Here is a 27986-nt window from a genome sequence, read left to right on the forward strand (position 1 = left end):
GTTTGAATGATCTGGTAAGTATGCAAAGTGAGTCCAGCCAGACCTCAAACTGTCTGGACCCCAGCACAGAGTTCACTTGTAAATCCTGTCAACAAAGATCTGCTTACACAACTTTTATTTTTACCTTTAACCACACTATTGCACAATGGTCTCATCACATCATGAGTTAGTAGTTATAGGGTCGAGTTTGACTTGAAGTAGTTTGACTTGTACTGTTATCAGTCTGTTAACATGTTTATGCAAGAAACGTGTTACAGTAAATTACACATTGTTATTTTGATAAGAAAATATCAGCTTATATAGCAGTGAATAAAATAGTAACGCAGCAGCGTCATCTAGTGGAATAGATAACACATTACAATGGTTAGAATCACATGATTTCAGGTGATTTAGATGACCAAATCTCTGTACTTATTCACTTAAGCATTGTCAATTAACATATGCAATACCATTGTTTTAAGCAATGTTATGTTTAGGGTTACAGTAGCCAAAAACACACAGTAAAAACAATGTGTTCATAAAAGTCAAGAACTAATTAGTCCTTCCCAAGGGGGTTTACTGTTAACAATAGCTAAGCTTATTTATAGATCATTTATAGAATGTGCACAGATGTGTGTGTGATGCAGCCTCTGGCACATTATTGTTATTTAAAAACCTTGTGTCAATGCAACTAAGGAATGTATAGAAAATACATTACTAACTGCCTTTACAGAATTACACAATTTTGGCTAATCAAGTAGGCCTACTCTGACTTGTGTTTCCACACAAGGGCATGATAAAATACTGCACTGGGCAAGTTCATAGCAACATTGAAATCTAAAGGTCAAATGATCCCCCTGTCCTCAAATATAACAAAACGTGTGTGTGTGTGTGTGTGTGTGTGTGTGTGTGTGTGTGTGTGTGTGTGTGTGTGTGTGTGTGTGTGTGTGTGTGTGTGTGTGTGTGTGTGTGTGTGTGTGTGTGTGTGTGTGTGTGTGTGTGTGTGTGTGTGTGTGTGTGTGTGTGTGTGTGTGTGTGTGTGTGTGTGTGTGTGTGTGTGTGTGTACAATCCAGCACAAAGTGTAGCAAATATGGCAGTCTCAGGACCAGCCTAACAGAAAACAAAGTTTTCAATACACTTTACAACAAGGAGGCCAGTGAGTGACTGTCTGCATTCATTTCGGTATATCAACTGACCAACAGCTGTCTACAGGTATGCTTAGGCTATGTATTATGTCTACATTTCTTACTTAATTTAGAATATACCGATGAGAACTCTCGGATCCCAATAAGTGCATTTACACATAATACTTACATGTGAGCTGGATGTGACTCTTCTGTCTACATTGGGTCCACTGTATTTTATTGCTATTCATATTAACTTAAGTTAATGTATGTGCTTTCAGTGCATCCACACTGTGCAGGTTTTTCTTTTTTCAAATGTTATTACACACTGGGCAGAAATGTGTTCACAATGTGGCCCTGGCCACCTCAAGACGACACATCACATCACGGATGTGGCTCAAACTCTCAGGTATTTTCAAAAAAATCTCTTACTGTCTCTCTTGCAGTCTGTCTGCCTTTTAGAGGGGTTTCCTAACCCCAGCGTACTGCTATATACCAAAAGTGATGATAGGGCATTTGGATGAAAAACTAATTAGAAGTGTATTGTAAATATTGTTTTTGCCATCCTTTATAATTTCAGCTGATGATCCTTGGAACACACACACCAGGCAGAGCCACAGCCAGTATGAGGGATGGAAGTCCTGCCAGCTGCTGCCTGTATTTTTTACGAGTCACTAGAATGTGAAGCTTCACCGGAAGAATAGGCAAGCCCAGGTTGTAGAATCTTGTGTGCATGACTTTCTACAGTGACAGTGTGTTTAGCCAACCTTCATGCAACATTCTATCTCCATAGCAGAGGTCCACTTTCAATCTGTTGCATTCATTTAATATCATTGATGTAGGCAAACTTGCCTTTCAAGCCCTCAACTTGTCATTCGTTGACAAGACTAAGTCTTGTTCAATGTATGAGTTGTAGTACCTCTTACTCTGAATTGCGTGGTCATATGAGTGAAAAGTGTATTTTGTTGTATACTTAAAGTCTGCCCTGTCACACTCCTTTCTGCTTGTTTTGAGCTGGACTCTTTTGATTGCAGAAGTGGGAACACCTGTGGGTATTGGGTATACAGTGCCTTGCAAAAGTATTCAGCCCCCTTGAACTTTGCGACCTTTTGCCACATTTCAGGCTTCAAACATAAAGATATAAAACTGTATTTTTTTGTGAAGAATCAACAACAAGTGGGACACAATCATGAAGTGGAACGACATTTATTGGATATTTCAAACTTTTTTAACAAATCAAATACTGAAAAATTGGGCGTGCAAAATTATTCAGCCCCCTTAAGTTAATACTTTGTAGCGCCACCTTTTGCTGCGATTACAGCTGTAAGTCACTTGGGGTATGTCTCTATCAGTTTTGCACATCGAGAGACTGAAATTTTTTCCCATTCCTCCTTGCAAAACAGCTCAAGCTCAGTGAGGTTGGATGGAGAGCATTTGTGAACAGCAGTTTTCAGTTCTTTCCACAGATTCTCGATTGGATTCAGGTCTGGACTTTGACTTGGCCATTCTAACACCTGGATATGTTTATTTTTGAACCATTCCATTGTAGATTTTGCTTTATGTTTTGGATCATTGTCTTGTTGGAAGACAAATCTCCGTCCCAGTCTCAGGTCTTTTGCAGACTCCATTAGGTTTTCTTCCAGAATGGTCCTGTATTTGGCTCCATCCATCTTCCCATCAATTTTAACCATCTTCCCTGTCCCTGCTGAAGAAAAGCAGGCCCAAACCATGATGCTGCCACCACCATGTTTGACAGTGGGGATGGTGTGTTCAGGGTGATGGGCTGTGTTGCTTTTACACCAAACATAACGTTTTGCATTGTTGCCAAAAAGTTCGATTTTGGTTTCATCTGACCAGAGCACCTTCTTCCACATGTTTGGTGTGTCTCCCAGGTGGCTTGTGGCAAACTTTAAACAACACTTTGTATGGATATCTTTAAGAAATGGCTTTCTTCTTGCCACTCTTCCATAAAGGCCAAATTTGTGCAATATACGACTGATTGTTGTCCTATGGACAGAGTCTCCCACCTCAGCTGTAGATCTCTGCAGTTCATCCAGAGTGATCATGGGCCTCTTGGCTGCATCTCTGATCAGTCTTCTCCTTGTATGAGCTGAAAGTTTAGAGGGACGGCCAGGTCTTGGTAGATTTGCAGTGGTCTGATACTTTTTCCATTTCAATATTATCACTTGCACAGTGCTCCTTGGGATGTTTAAAGCTTGGGAAATCTTTTTGTATCCAAATCCGGCTTTAAACTTCTTCACAACAGTATCTCGGACCTGCCTGGTGTGTTCCTTGTTCTTCATGATGCTCTCTGCGCTTTTAACGGACCTCTGAGACTATCACAGTGCAGGTGCATTTATACGGAGACTTGATTACACACAGGTGGATTGTATTTATCATCATTAGTCATTTAGGTCAACATTGGATCATTCATAGATCCTCACTGAACTTCTGGAGAGAGTTTGCTGCACTGAAAGTAAAGGGGCTGAATAATTTTGCACGCCCAATTTTTCAGTTTTTGATTTGTTAAAAAAGTTTGAAATATCCAATAAATGTCGTTCCACTTCATGATTGTGTCCCACTTGTTGTTGATTCTTCACAAAAAAATACAGTTTTATATCTTTATGTTTGAAGCCTGAAATGTGGCAAAAGGTCGCAAAGTTCAAGGGGGCCGAATACTTTCGCAAGGCACTGTATATAAAGACACAACATATTTTATATTATTTGTATTGCCTGGCAGGTTGGCACTCCTTTTATAAGAGGACAGCCAACATGAGCCTCTCCCTAACACCTCTTGCATCCTAGAATGAGTAGCCAGATCCTAGAATGAGTAGCCCGACTTTCTGTGGTCTTCACCCCAACCATCTAGCCACTGACTCAGCAAGCCAGCATTGTCAGACGCAGATGAGAAGCAGATGTGATTGACGACCACATACCCTTCACCAGGAGCAACACCAGACGAACTGGGAGCTCGACTGGACCCGTTAAGTCCTCGGCATTGGTGAGTCTGTGCAAACTGTGTGTGTGTGGTGGAAATGTGGAGGGCTGAGATACCAGCTGTGAGAGAAGTACCAGCTATGAGAGACTTGGGTGGTGGTGGAGTTATTGACGTGTGTGTGTGTGTGTGTTAATCCTGTGACTAGGGCTGTTGCTGTGACATTATTACTGCCACACTGGCAGTCATGAGTCATGACTGCAGTAAAATTCTACGTGACCAATGAACCACAGTAATCTCATTTTATGCACTCTGGACATATTTTAGGTGTACCCAACTCTCTAACTCTCATCAGGCCACCAATGACCTGGTACTCGGGGCTTTATTGTCCATCTATCAGATCCCAATGGCTTGGTTCTCATGGCTTTATTGTCCCTCCATCAGGTCCTAATGGCCTGGTGCTCAGGGCTCTATAGTCCCTCTAACCACTCTGATATCAATGCAAATGCAATAAAAAATCACATCAAACTCAAACAGTATGTGCTTTTAAAATTCATTTGAGCAATATGAGATGGACAGGAGTTCCATGCAATAATGGCTCTATATATACTGTACACTTTCTTGAATTTGTTCTGGATTTGAGGACTGTGAAAATACCTCTGGTGTCCAGTCAGATGAGGTAAGTGTGTGTCAAAGCTGTGTGTAAATTGACTATGCAAAAAACATTGCATTTTTTGCACATTAATTTTTCTTATAAAAACTAGTGATGCAGTTAATCTCTCCTAAACTCTTAGCGAAGACAGACTGGCATGCATAGTATTTATATTAGAACTCTAATAGGGAACGTGAGCTGGGTTTAGACCGTCATGAGAGAGGTTAGTTTTAACTAGGTTTTTCTTTGCAGCACTAACATGACTGGACAATAATCAAGACAAGACATAACTGGAGCCTGCAGGACTTGCTTTTTGGAGTGTGGTGTCAAAAAAGCAGAGCACCTCTTTATTATGGGCAGACCTCTACCCATCTTTACAACCATAGCATCTATATGTTTTGACCATGACAGTTTACAGTCTAAGGTAACACCAATTAATTGAGTCTCCTCAACCTGTTCAACAGTCACGCCATTCATTACCAGATTCAGCTGAGGTCTAGAGTTTAGGGAATTATTTGTTCAAAATAGTTTATTACTGGCCACCCATTCCAAAACTAACTGCAACACCTTGTTAAGGGTTTCAGTGACTTCATTTTCTGTGGTTGCGGAATCATCATGTCACGCCCTGGCCATAGAGATCCTTTTATTCTCTATTTTGGTTAGGTCGGGTGTGACTAGGGTGGGTAATCTAGGTTGTTTGATTTCTATGTTGGCTGGGTATGGTTCCCAATCAGAGGCAGCTGTTTATCGTTGTCTCTGATGGGGGATCATATTTAGGCAGCCATTTCCCCACTGTGTTTTGTGGGATCTTGTTTTTGTGTTGTTGCCTGTGAGCACTCCAGAACGTTTCGTTTGTTCTTTGTTTTTTGTGCATTTCATTGAATAAACATGTGGAAACCATATCGCGCTGCGCTTTGGTCCGAGTATGCTTACGACGATCGTGACACAGCATAAATTACCTGCCAGTGGCAGAGAGCCTAGAGAGCTGGCCTGTGGTACACCACACCCTACATGTTTGACTTTAGAGAGGCTTCCATTAAAGAAAACCCTCTGAGATCTATTACACTGAACACAAATATATGCAACAATTTCAAAGATTTTACTGGGTTACAGTTCAAGGAAATCTGTCAACTGAAATAAATTCATTAGGCCATAATCTATGGATTTCACATGACTGTGAATACAGATATGTATTTGTTGGTCACATATACTTTTAAAAAAGGTAGGGGCGTGGATCAGAAAATCAGTCAGTCTCTGGTGTTGTGGGGTGGCCAGTCTAAATATCTCCAGATGCTCATTGGCCAATGGGAGCTTTATGGACGGGAGCTTTAAGGACGCGACCTTGGTGTCGGAGCTGTGCATCTCCACACAACCCATCTCCATTCCCATGGACGCCATGGACGCCAGAGCATTGTATTGGCAGGGTCACTCCCAGTACGGTTCCCATCAACCTGCGAGTGTCAGATAACCACAGTGAGTCTATGCAGTTTCTGCTCATTGAGTCTCTTCATGTGCACGTGGTTTTGGGATTGTAATGGCTCGAGAGGCACAACCCCATGATCAACTGGGCTACGGGTTCTATTCTGGGTTGGAGCCCGTTCTGTCACGCACATTGTCTCAAGGCAGCGCAGCCTGCCCCTGGACATCCTCCTGCGGGCTTGGGAAAAGGCTCAGATCTCAGCCATTCCCACTGAGTACCAGGACCTCCGAGAGGTTTTCAACTAGGTCCGCGCGACATCTCTTCCTCTGCATCAACCCTACGACTGCACCATTGACCTCCTCCCGGGGACTACAACGCCTGGGGGGCGGCTTTATTCCCTGTCTGGTCTGGAGACCAAGACCATGGAAGGGTACATTGAGGACTCTCTGGCTGCAGGATTCATTTGTCCTTCTGCCTCCCCTCCTCATGGAGTTAATCTATACCAGCTGATACAAGTACAGTAGGTATCCTATATTAGGTAGGCCAAATACTACTTGGATAGATAGGTGGAGGTTGCAAGCATAGAGACAGATGTCTACAGTATCTAACTCTATGGTTGCAAGTCATTACAAGTCATTACTTTGCACTGATTCTCCTCATGGGCAGTACCAATATGAGTTTGACCTAAAGTCATGTTACTGCTTGAATTGCATTCTGATTCTTCACCCTTTTCCCAAAGTGTGCACACTTTCTTTCATGGATTTAGCAATGCTGGAAACTCCCTCCTGCCAATGCTTACACACCTATTCTATGCTTTTAAATCCATGATGAAGAGTGTGCAAGTGCACACTTCAGGAGAAGGGTGGAGAAGTGGGACATAGCTATTGTGTGCTCTCTCAACCATTTCTAAGTCTACAGCATTATTCCAACTGAAGTAATACTTTCTACAGCATGGTAGGGTTCACGGTAGAGTTAAAATTATTTAATTAGATTCTTATTGTAATCCTATCCTCCACCACTGAGTTCTTGTGAGTTATTGTAAGTGACATTTTGTTTGTTTCTGTTTGCATACAGTAGTAAATATTGTCAACGCTATAGTAGTTTTATTAGGACCGCATGGGACAGTACCCAGAGACTCTGTAAGGGGGCTGATTATCTATGATATGGACTGGAATCAATCTGATTCTTCTGAGTTCCTGTTGTCTGACTCTGAAAGGTACAACAATATTTTTTGGAGGTCAAGCCTTTCCTATATTAGCGTAGTTGCTCCAGTCCAGACCTGTCATTGTGCCTTTCAACTAATCTATTTTGTGTTCCAACCCTTAGGAAACTATGATAAGAGAGTGGTTCAGCTGACTAATGGCATTGATGTCTGCAGGCAACCCCAGCAGATGCTCCAGCAGACGGCCCCCTCCTGCCTTCCAGATGCTACTGACCAAGCTACCCTCCATCAGCCAGGTGAGGATGCTCTCCCATGGGAAGCTAGGGCTGAAAAATTACTTGGTGCCCTTAACCATCTTCTTCCAATGATATGCACTTGTTAAACCCCCTTTGTGGATTTAAGGCAATGGATTGCTACCACCATGGTTGGGGGGATTTCTGCCATATTCCTTACACTACCAGTTCATTCCTTTTCAAGACCATGAAGAGGATTATATGAATGCATACTTCGGTTTAGGGGTAGTGGGTCGGCTTGGTCCTGATTCTTTACCCTTCCTCCCAAAGTGTGCACTAGTTCAGTGGTCCTCATTCTTGGCGCTGAAGGGCAGCAGTGTGTAAATTGTCATCGCTACCTGTGCTATAACAAACACCTAATTGAACTACAATAAGACCATACTTGGGTAAATTTAGTGAATTAATGGTTGGTTGTGACAACATGCATTAAACCCAAGCATACAGTTATTGTGAACATTAAAAAAACACAGTAATCGAATTGTGACTTGTGCACCTATCCGCCGCCATTGTCGCAACCCCTATTACCAGCCTGTTCAACCTCTCTTTCATATCGTCTGAGATCCCCAAGGATTGGAAAGCTGCCGCAGTCATCCCCCTCTTCAAAGGGGGTGACACCCTGGACCCAAACTGTTACAGACCTATATCCATCCTGCCCTGCCTATCTAAGGTCTTCGAAAGCTGGTCACTGACCATCTCGAATCCCACCGTAGCTTCTCCGCTCTGGTTTCCGAGCCGGTCACGGGTGTACCTCAGCCATGCTCAAGGTACTAAACGATGTCATAACCGCCATGCAAATAAATTACTTAAAAATCATATAATGTGATGTTCTGTATTTTTGTTTTAGATTCCGTCTCTCACAGTTGAAGTGTACCTATGATAACAATTACAGACCTCTACATGCTTTGTAAGTAGGAAAACCTGTCAAATCGGCAGTGTATCAAATACTTGTTCTCCCCAATGTATATGCTGTAAAGCACGTCCAGACATCCTACTTATTTTACTTTTTTAACTTGCACAAAAATAAACCACATCCACGTTCTCCTTTTGGTAGGTATTTTCATTATTAAACATGCAATGAACTACACGGAAGGAAAAGTACACTGTGCATTCAACACCACGGACAGATGCATTCAACACCACGGACAGAACTCTTGTTAAAGGGTATGCACAAAAACACAAGAAAACGAGAGCTCAACATGACATTTAAACTACTCAATCAATGTGAGGACTGAAGTCTCTGATGGGCATTGACTACAGCAGTGAAGTCAAGTATAGTTTCTGATGTCGCTATGCGCAGGATTGCTGAGAGGTGAGAGTCAGGAAGAGATGATCTGTGCCTTGACTTGTTATATTTCATCACTGAAAATGTCTGTTCCCCAAACAGTACATACATCTTCTGAGCATGACTCCTAATCTTTGGAAAGTTTTGTTCATCGAGAGATGCATAGAACCTCATCAGTGACATTGTTTTGAATAGTTCTCCAATCACTGCAGCAGACTGAAGATCGATACGCTCAAGTTGCAGGTCAGTGGAAGCGTTATCCACATTGAAGGTGAAAGGAGAGGAAACCAACAGCATGTCATTTTCCAACACTTAGAAAACCTCAAAACGATGAGAAAACTCACAGTTCAAAGCACGCACCAGCGATGTCTACTTCTCCCACTGGTCGTCTGATAGGGAACAGATTAGTAGTGTCGGAAGGTGGGTGAGATTGTTGGCTTCTACTTGGTGGGTCAGGAGGAGTAATTTACCCTTGAAGGCTTTGACAAGGCTGTACATCTGACGTGCAAAAAGGCCCTTCCCGTGTAGGGGAATATAATCCAGTTCAATCATAAGGACCATGATGTCCACGTTGAAGGCAAAATCAGCCAACTATTCTTTATCTTGCAGTTGAGGGAAATCCACATATTTTCCATTCATTTGCAAAAACTCAGCAATCTCCATCTTCAGGTCCCACACTCTAGTGACTCCCCATCCCGCATGCGGGAGCGTAATCATCGCCTGACACTAATTAGCATAACGCAACGGATATAAATATCCCTAGAAAATATTCCTATTCATTAAAATCACAAATGAAATATATTGAGACAGCTTAGCCTTTTGTTAATCACCCTGTCATCTCAGATTTTCTAAATATGCTTTACAGCCAAAGCTAGACAAGCATTTGTGTAAGTTTATCGATAGCCTAGCATAGCATTTTGTCCAGCTAGCAGCAGGTAACTTGGTCAAGGAAATCAGAAAAGCAATCAAATTAAATAGTTTACCTTTGATGAGCTTCGGATGTTTTCACTCACGAGACTCCTAATTAGATAGCAAATGTTCCTTTAATAAAAAAATATGATTTTTGTAGGCGAAATAGCTCAGTTTGTTCTTCACGTTTGGCTGAGAAATCGCCCGGAAATTGCAGTCCCAAAAACTGCGAAAAATATTCCAAATTTAGCTCCATAATATGGACAGAAACATGGTAAACGTTGTTTATAATCAATCCTCAAGGTGCTTTTCAAATATCTATTCGATAATATATCCATCAGGACAATTAGTTTTTCAGTAGGACCGATTGGAGTAATGGCTACCTCTGTATTTTACGCAATAATCTCTCTGGCAGCATCAGGCGACCACTTGCGCAATGTACCCGGTTACAGGTATTCTTCAACATAAATGCGTAAAACTACGAACATTCGGGAATACGGAGAAAGAGTAATCTGGTTGATAGCCCATTCACTGCTCAATAGGGACTCATTTGAACGCAGTGCTTTCAAAACATGGGGCACTATAGGATTGAATTTTTCTCAGGCTTTCGCCTGCAATATCAGTTCTGTTATATTCACAGACAATATTTTTACAGTTTTGGAAACGTTAGAGTGTTTTCTATCCTAAGCTGTCAATTATATGCATATTCTAGCATTTTGTCCTAACAAAATATCCCGTTTAATACGGGAACGTTTTTTTTTCAAAAAATGAAAATACTGCCCGCTAGTCGCAATTTAAGCACCTTCCCCAAATTCAGCCATCTCACATTTGTGTGGTAGGAGAGATCTGCATGACCCGTCTCTGTCTCTTCCAACAGTGAGACAAACTGCCTGTGGTTTAAAGATTTTGCTCTTATGAAGTGTACCACTTTAGTGACTGTATCCACAACATGGCTCATTTTCAGAACACATTTACAGAGCACCTCCTGATGAATAATGCAATGCAGGAAAATAATGTTCTGATCTGGGTTCAGCTCAGCTACTTGATCTTGTATCTTTTTCAAAAGGCCAACGTTTTTTCCTGTTAAGTTTGGGCACCCATCAGTAGTCACACTGGATAACTTTTAAAAACCCAGTCCCAGCTTTGCCACACATTTATTAACCTCTTCCAATAAATATTTCCCTGTGGTTGTGCTCTTCATTGACTGCACTGAAGCAAGCTCCTCTGTCATTTCAAAGTCTGGGGTTATACCTCATAAGAATATCAACAACTGCAATGTGTCACGTGCATCACTGCTCTCATCCAGGGCCCAGCAGTAATAGGTGAAATCCTTTACCTTGTCTTTCAACTGTTGATCCATATTCTCTGCAGTGTCCTCAACACGATGTGTCACTGTTCGTCTTGACAGGGAAACATTTTCAAACAGCTCTTTCTTGTCAGGGCAAAGTATTGCTGCAGAGTCAACTAAACCTTCTTTAATGAATTTGCCCTCAGCGAATGGCTTGCTGTGTTTAGCAATTTTGTTGGACAGTACATAGCTAGCTCTCGCAATTCCGTTGTTTGCTGATCTCTAGGAGCTAGGGGTTCTGCTCAACACCCAGACGTGGATCCACATGATGTCATTCACTACCAACCACCCTCCAACTTTTAATTACACCATCTACAGCTACTGTTGTTGTCATTATCCGCTAAGAAAGTTGTCTTGCTCTATCATACCGGGCTCATAATATATGAGATCCACAGAACTAAAAACACTAGCACTGCAAACACTCAGAACAAAGAGAGCAGCTGTGACTGGACTTTGCAGAGGACTTTGAGAACAAGTGACAGGCAGAACCTCACATTCACCTCCTCTATATTCCAAACACCAGAATTCAGTATTTTAGTCTGCGATTGCCATGTGAGTGCACAAAACAAATCCGTGAAAATAAATTAATTACACAATTGTACCAAAAAATGATCCAAGTTCATGTATTCAAATCTTAAATATTGCCAGGTTGGTTTTCAAAGCTGTTTCACAAGGTGTTCATTATTGTAAGGTATCCTTTGATGGTATTTATTTGCTCCACATTATTCATTGTTGTATCCTAGGACCGACAATAGATACATATATATTCAACCACAAGGGTGTACTAATGAGCTATGTGAGATATATATTTTTTAAATCATAGTAGAGGACTACTGAAATGATATTATTTCAGTGTAGATAAGGGAAGGGCAGGTTAAAATTAAAACAAGACAGCCAGACAAGCCAGTGTATGACTCAAACTTATTTGCATATGAATGAGTTGGAAATTAGCTGACTTCGTGATCTGTAAGGTAAGTAACTTTAATGTGTCAAGCAGATCTTTGCCATTTCCAAAACGTAGCAATGCTTGAGACATGGATTTCATGTTGTAATGTTAACAAGGTACCCAAAAGTAGTTCAAATTAATTTTTTCATTTTATTACCTAAACAAAACTTGTTAAAACAGCGAAATTGTAGCGGAAACCAGCAGGGTTTGCGTAGTGATGATGACAAGAATGTCATTTTGGCTGTTTTTTATTTTATATTTTTTATTTTATTATTTTTTTATATATTTTTTATTATTTTTTATTAACAAATCAATACATAAAGCACATGAGGGAACACAAGCATACATAGATTACAAACAATGGACAATCGTGCTAGGGGGTACAATATCACATTACAATTACACAAGGACCTTAAGGGACATGCATATACATACAATTCTAACAGCTTTTTTTGTTAGTAGAGCATTTAACCGTCTTAAAATACAGTTCAATTTCTTTTTGTAGGATACGAAAATGTGGTTTTCTGTTTGTAAATTTACATTTGTGTATATGAAATTTGGCCAAAAGAATAATGAAATTAATTACGTAAAATTATTCCGCTTATTTCTATTGTATGTAAAGAATCCAAACAGTACATCTCTCCACAATAGTGTAAAATCTTCATAAATGTGTTCAATTATAAACCTACTGATGTCTTGCCACAGTTTTCTTACATGCATACAATGCCAAAAAAGATGCACAACTGTTTCTGGGTGGTCATTACAAAAGGAGCAATTTGAGTTGATGTTTTCCTTAAACTTCTTCATATAGTGGTTGGCAGGATAATATTTATGAATAATTTTAAAGGAAACTTCCTTAATTTTGTTAACAAGTAGGTATGTTTGTGGCAACATCCAAACTTTTTTCCAACAGATATTATCAATAAATCCATTCCAATAAGGCATGACATAAGGATACATCCAGATGGCATAAGCATACATACAGATACAACATCCTGCTGAAACAAGGATTGTATCGCTCTGTTATTGAATGGACCAAAAGAGAAACAAATCTTTCCTACTGATGAGTCAACAGGGTCAATAGAAGGTAGGCTCTGAGGGTCAGGTCTTGACATGTTCCTGAATAACATAGCAACACCTGAGGGAATGGCATCTAAAACAATTGTAAAATATTTAGGTGTTACAGGGACCTTGTAAAGTGATGAGTATTCTTTATAACTGAGTAAAAGACCCTCTGCATTTACTAGTTGGCTCACCAATAGGATATTATTTCTGAACCAATATTCTAAAAACAGAGAGGTATTTTTATACAATATATCCCGATTATTCCATATATAATATCTGTGTGGAGAAAAATTGTGTTTATAAATTAAGGACCATGACAAGAAAACCTGCCGATGAAAAGCAGAAAGTTTCACTGGAACTTTGTCAATATTATAATTGCAAAACAACATGAAGTTAAGGCCACCAAAAGTAGAGAAGACATGATGAGGAATAAAATTCCAGATAGAAGTGGGTCTTCTTAGGAATTGTTTTATCCAATTGATCTTGAAAGTATTATTTAAAGTAGTCAAATCCAGAAAATTCAGTCCACCATTCTCATAAGTGTTCATTACAACAGTTTTCCTAATGTAATGGGTACGGTTTCTCCAAAGAAAGTTGAAGCATCTGGTCTATCTCCTTGCTTATTTTACGGTCAAGATATAAAGATAGAGCACCATATGTTAGTCTAGAGATACCTTCAGCCTTGGTTATTAGGACTCTACCTTTTAACAATAAGTCCCTCTGTAGCCATTGATTTAGTTTCTTCTGGGTTTTTTTAATAAGAGGGTTCAAATTTAGTAAGCCTCTAGACTTCTGATCCTTTGTAATGGTTATGCCTAAATATGTAAGTTCTTCTTTTACTGGAATACCATAATATGAAGGTGTCACACAATCTTTGACAGCCATGAGTTCACATTTCTTAATGTTAAGAAATAGACCAGACGCTTTGGAAAAGGATTGTATCACATTGATCGATATGGGAATTTGGTTAGCGTCTTTCAGAAAAAGTGTAGTATCGTCAGCCAGCTGGCTTATAATAATTTCTTTACCAGCTATGGAAATACCTTGTACAGGACTATTATTTAAAGAATTTGCAAGAAGTTGGGTGATTAATAAAAACAGGTACGGAGAGATAGGACAACCTTGCCTAATTCCTCTCTTTAACTCAAATCTAGGTGAGGTGCCATATTTCAATTTGATAGAGCTGTTACCATTTGCATAGAGAGTCTTAATAGCCTTACTGAAAAAATCCCCAAAACCAAGTCTCTCAAGGGAGTGGAAGAGAAACTGATGCTCTACTGTGTCAAATGCTTTATAAAAATCTAAAAATAATATGAAGCTATCCTCAGTTATTAGGTCTGAGTAGTCAAGTACGTCTAATACTAGTCTGACATTGTTAGAAATATGTCTGTTCCTCATGAAGCCAGACTGTGTTTCATCAATGATTGCATCCAGAACTTCTTTAATTATTTTTGCAAGTAGTGAGGCTAATATCTTATAGTCATTATTAAGAAGACAAATTGGACGCCAGTTATCGATGAGCAGCACTTCCTTTTTAGGCTTAGGTATCAGTGTTATTAACCCCTGACTCATTGTAGGATGGAGAACATTGTTTTTAATACTCTCTAAAAAGACTTCAAATAGGAAGGGAGCTACTTGTTCAGAAAATAATTTGTAAAATTCTGATGTAAATCCATCAACACCTGGTGATTTATTGTTCTTTAGATGTTTGATAGACTATATAATCTCTTCAACTTTAATGGGTTCATCACACTGTTTAGATTCTATATCACTGATAGAGTGAACATTATTCAGTGAGTTAAAAAACATATCTGTGGATTCCTGACAGTACGTAGAGCTATACAATTTTCTGTAAAAATTGCTGCAGTATTTAGCGATTAATTTTTGGTCATCTGTAATAACACCATCAATGTTTAACTTATGGATAGTGTTATTTTTAGAGTGAAATTTCTCAAGTCTAAAGAAATAGGATGAATTCTGTTCTCCCTCCTCAATCCATTTTTCCTAGATCTAATAAAGGCTCCTTCTGCTTTTAATTTATATATATTATCCAGTTTATTTTGTAACTCAATTAGTTCCATCTTCTCCTCCCCCAAGAGGTCAGCTGGGGACCTCTGCGAAAGGGAAGTTATCTTAATGATCACCTTTTCCTCCTCAGCTTTTCTGGTCTTAGCAAGATTACTACCATATTTTCTAAGATATTTGGACACCTCAAATTTAAAGAGCTCCCAGTTCTTGCAATAAGATTTTTCTTCACAAGCCCTTTCCCAAAAGTGTGAGAGCAGATCTTTAACCTCAAATGTAACTATATCATTATTTAATAATGAGCTATTTAGCTTCCAGTAGGATGCTCTACCAAGGTTCGTATCAGGGGTAAATATTTTGATATCAATGTAAATAGCCATATGGTCTGTGAGGAGAGTAGTACAAATATTTGTAGTAACACACTCACTATCAATACATTTGGAAATAAGCCAGAAATCTATTCTGGATTGTCTGGAGCCTGTTTTGTTACTCCAAGTGAATGATCTTTCGGCCGGAAACCTCTCTCTCCATATATCAGTAAGATCAAACTTTTCCATAAAAAGTATTAAACCAAAATTCTGATTGGTTGGCCTACCTGGGGGCCATCTATCAGTTGAATTATCTATTGTAATGTTAAAGTCCCCTTCTATCAATAATAACGAATTGGGAAATTTAGATAACCAATGAAGTATATGTTTCTCTATAGATTCAAGCAACTCATCATTCTCATGTTTGGTGTTGTACCCGTAGAAGTTTACAGTAATGAGTGTAATGTCATTGTAACTGATCACAAGACAAATAAAGTGACCAAAGGGGTCACATTCCGAGTGTAGAATATTACCACCAAAGGTATTTTTCATTGTAGTGACACCTGCAGAGCGTTCAGATCCATGGGAAAGCCAAATATCGTTGCCCCACTGTGACCTCCAGAAGTTGGCATCAGCAGAAATTGAGTGAGACTCTTGAAAAAAGCAAAAATCAGTTCGAAATTGTTTAGCAAATAAAAATAAGGCCTTGCTCTTCACACTGTTTTGTAACCCCCTAGCATTAAGAGATAATATAGACAAAGACAAAACAACAAAGATTATATAAAAGTATAAACTGTAGTAGGATGAGTCAAAGACATAGGAGCAGTGAACGTAAACGATAAGGAACCGAGACCTGCACCATTTAAGTCAATTTAAAGTGAAAATAGCTTATTACATAACATTTGAAATTCAACTCAACTGGAAATTATGTTCAAGATCAAACCAAGGGTTATTGTCGTAAGAGAGACTAAAAACCCTCTTTAGTGTAATCAGGAACTATTTTGAGAAATAAAACAAATAATAATTTAAATAAAAGGGTACCTACTATTTTAAGTACATATGAAAACTGATCATAAAATAATTGAATAACAAAATGTTTTAAATATAAACGTTCCTAAGACCTTTTTTGGAAATAAGTATGAATAACTAAATAGAACAATAACCGTGTAAAGTCAGAGCAGACCTGTATGCCATTTAAAACAGTATCTTAGTTACTGTATACATAAAACATAAATTCAGCTTTCAATCTTCTTCGTAAGTTCATAAACAAAATAGGACTTCTGGTCATACAAGAACAAACTAATGAATTGAAATACCTGAGTATTCCTTTAAAATAGTCACCTGATACTTGTTAGGTAAACAACATAAGGAAAATGAGAATACCATGGCTGAAACCATCAACCTGTTCCTTCTGGTGAGATTTTAGGGAGGAATATGGATTTCTGAACCGTTGATGAAACCTCGTCCTCCGACGAAGTAAGCAGCCTTCCCCTCACTTCGTGCTATCTTGATCGTTGGCCACAACTTGTTCCTTCTTTCTATGTCTTCCGGGCTGAGATGCTCGGCGAAACGCATACCATGGCTCTGAAGGAAGGCATTCTACCTAGCAGCTTTCCAGACAGCATCCCTGTAGAATCTGGTAGTGAATAGGATGAGGATACCCCTGGGTCTTGAATCGCTTTGCTGTTACTTCTTGCCGAGGCGATGTACAACGTCGATGGTATCACCAACTTTGTTCTTCTCTGCAGGCAAAACTTCTTGGCAGATACGGATAGCCTCTCCTCGCACATCTTCATTCTCCACCTCTGGCAAGCCGTAGAGTCTCAGGTTCCATTTTCTTGTGTATTGTTCCAGATCAGTGAGACGTCTATGGTAGACATTGTTATTCTTTTCCACCCTTTCCACATTTTTTAAAACTTTTGCCACTCTCGTTTTCACATCATTAATTTCACCACATGCAAACTCCACAGTCTTTTTCAAGCCTTCGATAACCATGGTGTTCGCGCCTACCATTTTCTCAATGGCGTCACACCTGGAGTTGATGAGTAAGGAGAGGGTAGCCACGATGTCAGAGTTCATGTTGGGTTTTTTGGAGGGTGGAGGTATGCACGGAGTAACCGGTAAAGAGGGGAATTCGTCATCTTCAGCATTCGAAAGCATGATATTATCCATAGGCCAAGTGTAGTTATGGCAGTTGTCTATAAGCACGTTTCTCTCTTGTTGATTAGCAATAGAACGGCTAACTTTTTCCTTTCTTTTTTTGTCACGACTTTGCATTGACATGCTGAAATAAATTATCCGATTATCATTCCAGTCACAGGAAATGTCTTATATCTTGAACAAATAAAAATAATAATGACTAAACTTTTTAAAAAACATTTTCACAATCTTTCTGTAAAAAAGCATCTGTTCAAGCAGCCATCTTGGCCAATCTCCATCATTTTGGCTGTTATGATCTCCAAAATTCTAAACATTAGGTCATCACACTGTTGATATAGCAAAGGACGCTAATAGTTCATCGAATTCCATTGTGACGTGGAGGGGGACACTGTTTGGCCGAGGGACACTATTTGTCATGACAAGCCCTCAGATCCTCAAAACGTTCTACAGCTGCACCATTGAGAGCATCTTGACTGGCTGCATCACCACTTGGTATGGCAAATGCTTGGCACCCAACCACAAGGCGCGACATAGGGTAGTGCGTACGGCCTAGTACATCCCTGGGGCTAAGCTCCCTGCCATCCAGGACCTCTATACCAGGCGGTGTCAGAGGAAGGCACTAAAAATTGTCAAAGATTCCAGCCACCCAAGTCATAGACTGTTCTCTCTGCTACCGCATGGCAAGCATTACCGATGCTCCAAGTCGGGAACCAACGAGACCCTAAACAGCTTCTAAACCCAAGCAATACGACTGCTAAATATTTAGTTAAATAGTTAACCAAATAGCGACCCGGACTATCTGCATTTACCCTTTCTGCACTAACTTATTTGACTCATCACATACAATACGCAGTTGCTACTGTTTAGTATCTACCCTGTTGCCTAGTCACTAGTTATATGTACATATTTACCTCAATTACCTTGTACCCCTGCATAAAGCCAAGTTATCCTTACTCATTGTGTATTTATTATTACCTGGTATTACCTTTTTAATATTTCTATTTTCTTTCTCTCTGAAGGCAGCGAAAGCAAAGGTCACAGTAACATAACCAAAGATAGAAAAAATAATTGATTAAGAGGGAAGCACTTTTGAAAAAGTTTCATTAAAAAAAATAGTGCACTCATTTATGTTTCATACCGAGTTCAATTTTGTTTTATATTGGATATTCTGTAGATATTCTTTCGCCAGTAGCTATTGAACCAAGAATGCCATAACTATGAAGATGGTATGTTCTGAATCAGGGGTGGATGGAGAAAAAGCAACAACAAAAAAATATATAGTAAGATTTTGGATTTCATTCTTCAATAGCTCTTACACAAACATGCCATGACTATGAATATGATATATTTTGAATCGGGAGGATGGACAAAAATCCTTTCTTTTTTTTCCTTTCAATTTTCAATAGCACTTACACAAAGCGAGCCATGACTAGTATAAATACCGCTTAAAATTGTAGGATATTGCAATGATAATATAAAAAAGTTTTTGTCCATCCTCCCCAGATTCTGAATATATAATTTTCATCTTCATGGCACGATTTGTCTAAGAGCTATTGAAGATTAAAATCCGAAATCGTATTATTTAAATTTAAAAACATTTTTTTATTTAACCTTTGTTTAACTAGGCAAGTCAGTTAAGAACAAATTCGTATTTACAATGACAGTCTACCCCGGCCAAACCCGGACGTTGCTGGGCCAATTGTGCGCCGCCCTATGCGACTGCAGAGACGCCTCTTGCACGAGACGCAGTGCCTTAGACCGATTTTTCTCTATCTGATTCAGAATATACCATCTTCATAGTCATTGTACGCTTGGTTCAATAGCTATTGACGAGAGAAAACTGAATATAAAACAAATTTAGACTCGGATTAATACTTTTGTTTTTTCCTTTCAAAATGATTTCCTTGCGATATTGTTTATTTAGCTCAATGGTTTGAGGTTATTCATGTTTTGCTTTCAACATCATTATTTTTGTTTGCAATACTAAGAGTGTTTTCTCAATTTCAAAATGTTTGTATTAAAGGCACAAAAGTAATTCCATACAGCGAGCTCTGTGTTTGGTCGATCCGAGTCCAGGTTGCAGCGAGTGATCATAAAATCGAATTCAAATTCCAGGACCAGAACCATATGGACTCACAGTGCCACACCATGGCAGTCATAGCAACGTGTAACTGGTAAGTCCAGTCATCACATTATGTTTGAAATAGTCTACAGTTTTATGAGGTAGTTATACTAGTTGATTGCTTATTTTAGACATGATCTTTGAAGTTTAGGCATAACCTTAATCATTATATGTCACATAGGCCTACAGTAGCCTAGCTGAGTCTGTCTTTACAGTAGAATGTGAGCCAAAAGTTACAGCAGCTAAATCTGCTAGCCTAGGTTTGGAATGGGATTTTCTGGAGATTTGGGGTGGACCACGGTTTTGTAATGAATGGGTTTTTTGTTTGTGCGCGTGCCTCTATAAAAAGCTACGTAGGTGACTGGAGGTAGTTATTTGACGCTGCGTGGCGGAGGCTGGAGCTGCTGTTGACGGTACAGACAGACTCAAAGCCCACCAGTGTCCTCCGACACACAGTGATGATACGTTTCTTATTTTCACCAAGTGGATTTTTCTGGTGTCTTGAGCGGCTGGTCGCCTATATTTAATCCACTACATTTAACATTGCTGCGAAAATGAAGTTCAAACCAGGCTACGGTCAGGGAGGCTACGGTCAGGTGCAAGCTTCATCCCATGGAGCCCTCTTCTTCTCGGTCTCAAACATCGGTCAATCCGATGCACCACTTCCTTATGTTGCGGTAAGGATAGGCCAATGGGTTAGTAACCTATAATTATAGTCTGTAATTATCGAAGACTTTGGCATGCACCTCAATAACACAAAATGGCACAATAAGGAATCTCTGGGTGTTACATAACGTAATGCAGTGGATCTGAATGACCAGTGACTCGGCTTGGCGGAAAACGCTTTCGTAGCAACCTGGGTGAATATTATTAGCTAAATCCTTCTTAAATTGAACGTATGGTGAGTTCTTGGAGCGGCTATATCCTATAAGACGCTATCATGGCTATGTTATCCATTGAACGACATCCTCTGAAATCATGTGGATTTGGGGCTATGATCTATCAAACTTAGGCTACTAGTTATGACAGTCTGGTTTGAATCTAAAGCTACTTAACTAAATGGCCATAGGCTCAAATATACTAAATGCATAGTATAACTAAATAAATACGGCATTCTTCCCTGCAGATAAGATAAACTAGTGCTAGACTTGCATATTTTATGCCATAGCCTGCCTGACGGACAGTTGGTGGCCTCGGCATTAGACAACGGTCTTGCAAGCAGGTCTTGCTTATTGATGACGGGTCTATCGGTATTTGCTAAACGCAGTCTGCTTCAGACCGTGGCCAACATGCCAAACGAGAGAGAATGGCATTGGACTAAGGAATATATTCTGCCAAAACAGTAGCATGATCTTCAGTGATCCGGTAAACTGGCAATCCACCCCTGACTTCAGTGTTCGCCGACGTCCAAGATCCCCGCCTTCTCCCATTCTGTAACTTAATATTGGAGCTATTTCATATGAATTGGCGTGCATTTTGAGATAGCCACTGTGAGACGATCCAATTATAGCCCTATATTGGAACTCAACCCACAGAGACCAAAAATACCTACACAGCAGTATACACTCGAATTTCGTCGAAACTCAAATGTCATCAGTTTCGCGTGCTCATTGTGCAAAAGAGTAACATTGTTGCAACTCATCGTTCCGGAGGTTGACTGGGTGTGCATTTTTATAAATGAATATCAAGAGGCAGATAGGAAGGACAACTGGTATGTTTTAATAATTGGCTTTCATTCACATGTGAAATTCTAATTTCCCACGGTATAGGGGCTGGCTTGGTATGCTATGCTATTTTGTTGCCTCATGGTGCAGCCTGGCTGAGTCTTGACACATTGTTTACATTTTGCGCGTGGCTGTCAGTCTACTAGGGTTCCCCAATCGGTAGCCTGCGGACCAAATTCGGTTTTCTGACCATAAAAAATAATGTATAGCCTACTAAATATATATATTTAAAAAATGATTCCCAATAGATAGTCATATGTGATCGTATCCCAATGTAAATCAAAGTTAGAAAGTATTATGTTTTTGTCAAATACTATAGGCTACCTATTTAGGATTCTTGCAGTCTAGTAGCCTACAAATTATAACGATGTTCCGGCCGCCGAACATCCGCTCAAGGAAAAATCGGCCCACGGCTGAATGTAATTTGGGACCCCTGGTAAAGCTTATTCAGTTGCCATTACGATAGGTCTATGTTCTGTAAATCTATTGCCCATTGCATGGGTGGTAGCAGGGTATGACATAGAAGCAAATCTGGTTCCCTTGGAAACTGAATAACGAGATCAGCAACCACCATTTTCGAGACGTGAGGTGAGGAAAAATAACAATTTCCTATGTTTACCAATTCTCTCAATTTTATTTAGTCAGTGCAACCGTATTTGTAAATGGAAGATGTCTGTCTGTCAACTTACGTTCTACACCACCCTTTTATTGGATCCTACACTGACCTATGGTTAGATAGTTTTCTAGGCTTGCTAAGAAGCTCTTAGACACCTCAAGGGAGGAATGCTTATATATGACTGATGGTGTACATTAATCAGAAGACAGATGTTGGTGTGAGTATTTTTGTTTGAAAAAAACAACACTATTATACTGCATTGCCAAGCCTATTGGTAAGTCCATGGTTGAATTTACTGAATGACATGCTTTGGTTTCAAGTGTTTTATACAGGACTGTGATTTCAGCTGGATCCTTGCATAATGGCACTCCTTGCGGTCTGTTTAATTTGATCAACGATGTATCTTATGGGGTAACAATATGAATCATATACAATTTTGTTATGTTGAAAATGGCTTATGTTGGAGAGAGATTGTGATGCTATTACACTTTGTCCAGGTAAATGTAATGTCCATTCCTGTCAGTAAAACTTGATATTTTAATCTGCATAAAATGACAAGACTCAGATCCTACCTGAGTGTAACCAAGATGAAGGACAATTTGGGTTAGCAGTCTGTGCTTAATTTCAGGAACACACCCTACTTGACTTCCAGAACTCTGAAATCCCCAGGACGTCTGTTAAAATAGAAGAGTAAGGAATGTCAGGGACCTTCTGAATTGGCACAGGCACTCAGCCAGGCAGCAACATTTTGAATGCAGTCACTTGACAGACCATCGATAGCACTGTATACAGTGTGAGCAATGCAGATGAAGCAGAGTCTTGGCTTATTGCAATATTGATCCCTCATGTTGTAGTGATCAGAAGGGAGAATTCATTGATGGGGTCAGAGGGGTCGTGAGGAAGTGTAGTGTTTTGAACAAGCTCCTCAGTACATTTGATATTTGATCTCCAGTTTTTGCATTGTCGAGAGGTTAATCTGTAAGTAAGCATTTCAATGCACTGTGTACTACACGTATATCATCTGTATATAACTAATAAACAAACTTGAACTTCATCCTTTGGCATTTGATCAAACTCTGCTTTTCTCTGCCCTGTCAGGCCCCAGTTGATGGATTCTGACATGGACTATGAGAGGCCAAACGTTGAGACTATCAAGTGTGTGGTGGTAGGGGACAACGCTGTTGGGAAGACCCGCCTTATCTGTGCCCGGGCCTGTAATGCAACACTGACTCAGTACCAATTGCTTGCTACGCATGTACCCACTGTCTGGGCCATAGACCAGTACAGAGTTTGCCAGGAAGTGAGTAGTGGAGTAATCTTTTTTGATTGTTATTTAATGAACATCTTTATCTATTTGTCTGTTTTTTATAACATGTCTATGTTTTAGATAATGAACTCGCTGAGGAAAGGTGCATAGAGTCTGAAATTAAGTGTTTGATCCACCAGCCACCTTGACAGTGAAGGAAAATAATACTGAAATCCTCTATTTTAAGTGCTACAGTTGTGTAAAACCTTGTTGGACTTTGATTAACCTGCAACACACAATGTTTACCTTGGACTTAGCGCATTAGACTAGTGTTAGTTTCACACCCTGCTGGTGGTAATGTACATGGATGTCATGGGTGTGTTTCTCCGTTCAGGTTCTGGAGCGATCTAGGGATGTGGTGGATGAGGTCAGCGTGTCGTTGCGACTCTGGGACACATTCGGGGACCATCACAAGGACCGACGCTTTGCATATGGAAGGTGAGATCAACTGACCTCGTTGTTCACTCATACGAATCATGGAACTGGTGCAGTGTAAACCTGTGTGCAGTGTAAACCTCTGGCCCTCCCGCAACCCCACTCATCACATGCAGGTCGGATGTGGTGGTTCTATGTTTCTCCATCGCCAACCCCAACTCCCTGTACCATGTAAAGACTATGTGGTACCCTGAGATCAAGCACTTCTGCCCCCGGGCTCCAGTCATCTTGGTGGGCTGCCAGCTGGACCTGCGCTATGCTGACCTGGAGGCAGTCAACAGGGCACGACGGCCACTAGCAAGGTGCCCTACATTCAACTACTAAGTCCAGTGGTTTCAATCTCAAACAGTGCTTTTCAACTCAAGCATCTCAATTGAAATTTGATAGCTTGTGATTAATATATTGATTGTGTCACCATTAGAAATGTAGGGTCCACATTTTGCTAAGATTTGTAAACGATATACAATGTTATTTACCCTCAGGTTGATGCTGCTCTGAATCTTGTTAATTTTTGGCCTTTTTATGGTCATCTTTCAGACCGATTAAATCCAATGAGATTTTGCCTCCAGAGAAGGGCCATGAGGTGGCCAAAGAGCTGGGAGTGCCATACTACGAGACCAGTGTTGTGGCTCAGTTTGGAGTAAAGGACGTATTTGATAATGCCATCCGAGCTGCCCTAATCTCACGGCGCCACCTGCAGTTCTGGAAGTCTCACCTGCGCAATGTGCAGCGGCCCCTCCTCCAGGCCCCCTTCCTGCCTCCCAAACCCCCCCCCCTCCCATCATCACTGTACCACCTCCCCCCCACCACCACTGAGGAGCATCCTGGCCGTCTTCTAGAGGACCCCCTGTGTTCCGATGTCATCCTGGTCCTACAGGAGAAGCAGAGAATCTTCGCACACAAGATCTACTTGGCCACGTCCTCCTCCAAGTTCTATGACCTCTTCATCCTGGATGCCCGACCTGAGGAGTCTGAGCGGCCCACGCGCGCCACCGCTCTGTCTGGCCGTGAGATGCTGATGCGTGCTGCAAGCTTCGATGTGTGTGAGAGCACTGACGAGGGCGACAGGGCCAACCTGCGGGCCTGCACCAGTGATGGAACCCTTAGAGACTCTGAGGGAGGCCGGAGGGGCAGACTGCTGTCTACCTTGAGCAGAGCTTTTGTCAGCATCCAGGAGGAGCTGGTGGATGACCCAGTGACCTACAACCCCAGGCCTATGACCGTGGTGTACATGGACCAGTCCATGCAGCTGGGGCCCTTCCGCGCTGTGCTGCGATACCTGTACACAGGCCAGCTGGATGAGCACGAGAAGGAGCTGATGCACATTGCACACATTGCTGAGCTGCTGGAGGTCTTTGACCTGCGCATGATGGTGGCCAATATTCTTAACAATGAGGCCTTCATGAACCAGGAAATCACCAAAGCCTTCCATGTACGACGAACCAACAGAGTCAAAGACTGCCTGGCCAAAGGCACCTTCTCTGGTGAGAGCACATCATGTAATTCTGAGAGATTTTGTACACTCTGTGCTAAGTGTTTCCGCTCTGGGATACAGAGATCTGGAGATGGGAAAGAACATGCTTTTCAAAAACAGGATCCACCTTTGACAGGACTTAATAAATAATAGAGGAGGAAGAAGGTAATGGCAGTATGATTTCTCTTTGTGTATCAGATGTAGCGTTCAAGCTGGATGATGGAACGATCATGGCCCATAAGCCCCTGCTCATCTCCAGCTGTGACTGGATGGCAGCTATGTTTGGGGGGCCCTTTGTGGAGAGCTGCACCAAAGAGGTAAGACAATCATTTTCACCCTCTCACTGGAGCTACAGTGTGTTCCACTGTTTTCTTTTCTTAAACCTGGGTCTTGATCATGTGCATAATATCAATACCTATTGCAAGTCCCCTAAATAACCAGATAAACACACATTACAATAAAATTCACTAGTGACTAGGGAAGGAAAAACTGATGTTGATTTGTGCCTGTTGTCTCAGGTGCTGTTTCCCAACACAACTCGCAGCTGTATGAGGGCTGTGCTGGAGTACCTCTACACTGGGCGCTTCTGTTCCCGCACTGACCTGGATGCCATGGAGCTCATTGTTCTGGCCAACCGTCTTTGCCTCCCACACCTGGTTGCCCTTACAGGTCTCTAGTTGTTTTTGTGCACATCCTCTTAAACAAAGCTACATCTGTTGGCAAGACCTGCACTCACTTTGTAGACATAGAGTATAACATGCACTTACTCTCTCTTCTCTTCAAAAAGTGTCTATTAGGCTAGTAGGCGTGTTCAGAGAGCTCTGTTCATAATATTTCTGTTACTTGGCATAAGTCTGTTGTGAGATAGATTTGGCAATATAATTCTGTTGATCTAGGTGATCTCCTGTGTGTTATGCCTCTGTTACAGAACTCTACACAGTGACAGTATTAATGGAGGCTGCTATGATGGGGGCTGATATTGATGGAGATGTGCTGGTGTACCTGGAGATGGCTCAGGTAAGATTGTTCATTGTTGCAATTATATAGGTGTATATATACTTAATACTGTTTTTCTCCAATCTCACAAGATTTTCGAATTATATATATCTTTTTTAATGTTCACTTTTAAATGTAAATGTATCATGTGCCGGAATAAGGTCTTCTATAATGTCTTGTCTCTCTGGCAGTTCCACTGTGCACAACAGCTAAGTGGCTGGTGCCTTCACCACATCTGCACCAACTATAATAGTGTGTGTCGCAAGTTTCCTCGAGACATGAAGGCCAAATCTACAAGTAACGCAAATACTAGCTAAAGATATGTGCATGAAACTACAACTTTCATTTAAATCTCCCATTGACATCAATGCAGGATATTTTGAGAAGTTATCATTATCTTAATCATTTGTGTCTGCATTTAATCTTGCTAACGTTGTGGCGCCATGCCTCTTGCAGACAACCAGACTACTTTGAGAAGCACCGCTGGCCACCAGTGTGGTTCCTGAAGGAGGACGACCACTATCAAAGAGCACGGAAGGAGCGGGACAAGGAGGACTTCCTGTACCAGAGGAGGCAGTGTAAACGCAAGTGGCTCTTCTGGAACCTTCCTTCTTCTCCCTCTGCCAACTCTTCCTCTTCTGGTTCCAATGCTGTCATCTGATTGGCTCTCAGGGTACAGGCAAGGCCCACTGTGGGGATGATTTGGGAAAGTGGAGCATCAGCACTGTTGGCCAGACACTAGGCCCCCTCATTAAGGCCCTCCCGCCCTCCTTCATTTCTCTTTTTGCATCTGCAGCCAAGCTATACTCTCCCGGGTTTGCAGGGTCAGCTAAATCAAATCATGAACGAAATTAGCCTCTTTTGCTTTTTGTGTTAGCATATCCTGTCACATTGCAGTGCAGAGACCATGAAGCTAAAAACCTTAAAGCTCAGTGACTTCAACCTTATGAACAAGGCAAGGTAAATGCAGGTGCAGGTGACTGCTCAATATGGTGTTGATATTCCTGCATACACCACCAGGAGGAGAACTCAGAATGTTATGAGAGGGATTTGCATCAGGTTACAGAACTGTGATCCTAAGCTCATGATAACCATTGACTGACTTGAATTGACAACCAAGTGCTTATCAGCTGCAACAGACAAATAGCAAAGACCAATGACCAGCAAACCAACACAGAAATCAAGTCTCAGTGATACAACACTTGCCCTTAAAGTGTTTGTACAATCTACCAAACCAGGATGTGTACAGTAAAATTATAACCACTCCTCAAGCAGAAATATCAACAAAATGCATTACGTCTACATTACGATTAATCTATTAATGTCATGTAGGACATCGTCTTAGACCATTTTCCTATTGGAAACCACTTTCTGTACAGCATTATGTTTTAAATAGCGGCGGTTTGACTCCTTTACAGTTATTGCATATTTGAATGTTTGTATACAACTTGCACAGCTGACGTTGATATGAGTGAATACATGACCAGTGTTCTTGTGACGCAGGGGTTAAAGTGCTCTGTCACTACGACGGGTTTCCGTCATATGTATGACTCATGATGTTTGATAAATGTATATGTATAGTACCAGTCAAAAGTTTGGACACCTACTCATTCCTGGGTTTTCCTTATTTTTACTATTTTCTACATTGTGGAATAATTGTGAGGACATCAAAACTACGAAATAGCACATATGGAATCATGTAGT

The 27986-nt window shown here is 40.7% G+C and overlaps 1 protein-coding gene across 3 annotated transcripts; it reads left to right on the forward strand.

Moving 5' to 3' along the window:
• The first annotated feature begins 19504 nt into the window (after positions 1-19504).
• On the forward strand, positions 19505-27955 carry rhobtb2a (Rho related BTB domain containing 2a). 3 transcript variants are annotated; one of them, XM_046350633.1, is made up of 10 exons: positions 19505-19783; positions 23170-23371; positions 23712-23815; positions 23929-24114; positions 24350-25296; positions 25485-25603; positions 25805-25955; positions 26215-26303; positions 26474-26579; positions 26739-27955. In XM_046350633.1, exons 1-10 carry the CDS (start codon positions 19737-19739, stop codon positions 26786-26788), a joined length of 2001 nt encoding a protein of 666 aa, XP_046206589.1. In that variant the 5' UTR covers positions 19505-19736; the 3' UTR covers positions 26789-27955. The 3 variants fall into 3 exon arrangements, with proteins under 3 accessions (XP_046206589.1, XP_046206588.1, XP_046206590.1); XM_046350632.1 differs by lacking the exon at positions 19505-19783 and adding an exon at positions 20138-20408; XM_046350634.1 differs by lacking the exon at positions 19505-19783 and adding an exon at positions 21370-21442.
• The last annotated feature ends 31 nt before the right edge of the window (positions 27956-27986 follow it).

Source organism: Oncorhynchus gorbuscha, linkage group LG05 (genome assembly GCF_021184085.1).
Source record: "Oncorhynchus gorbuscha isolate QuinsamMale2020 ecotype Even-year linkage group LG05, OgorEven_v1.0, whole genome shotgun sequence".
Taxonomy (NCBI): Eukaryota; Metazoa; Chordata; class Actinopteri; order Salmoniformes; family Salmonidae; genus Oncorhynchus; species Oncorhynchus gorbuscha.

Excerpts from the sequence above, each read along its gene's own strand:
- rhobtb2a (XM_046350632.1), top strand. The coding sequence starts at position 20,344 with ATGGAGCCCTCTTCTTCTCGGTCTCAAACATCGGTCAATCCGATGCAC. Across the intron at positions 20,409-23,169 it reads CACCACTTCCTTATGTTGCG|GCCCCAGTTGATGGATTCTG; the intron begins GTAAGGATAGGC and ends CTGCCCTGTCAG. Across the intron at positions 25,604-25,804 it reads TGGAGAGCTGCACCAAAGAG|GTGCTGTTTCCCAACACAAC; the intron begins GTAAGACAATCA and ends CTGTTGTCTCAG.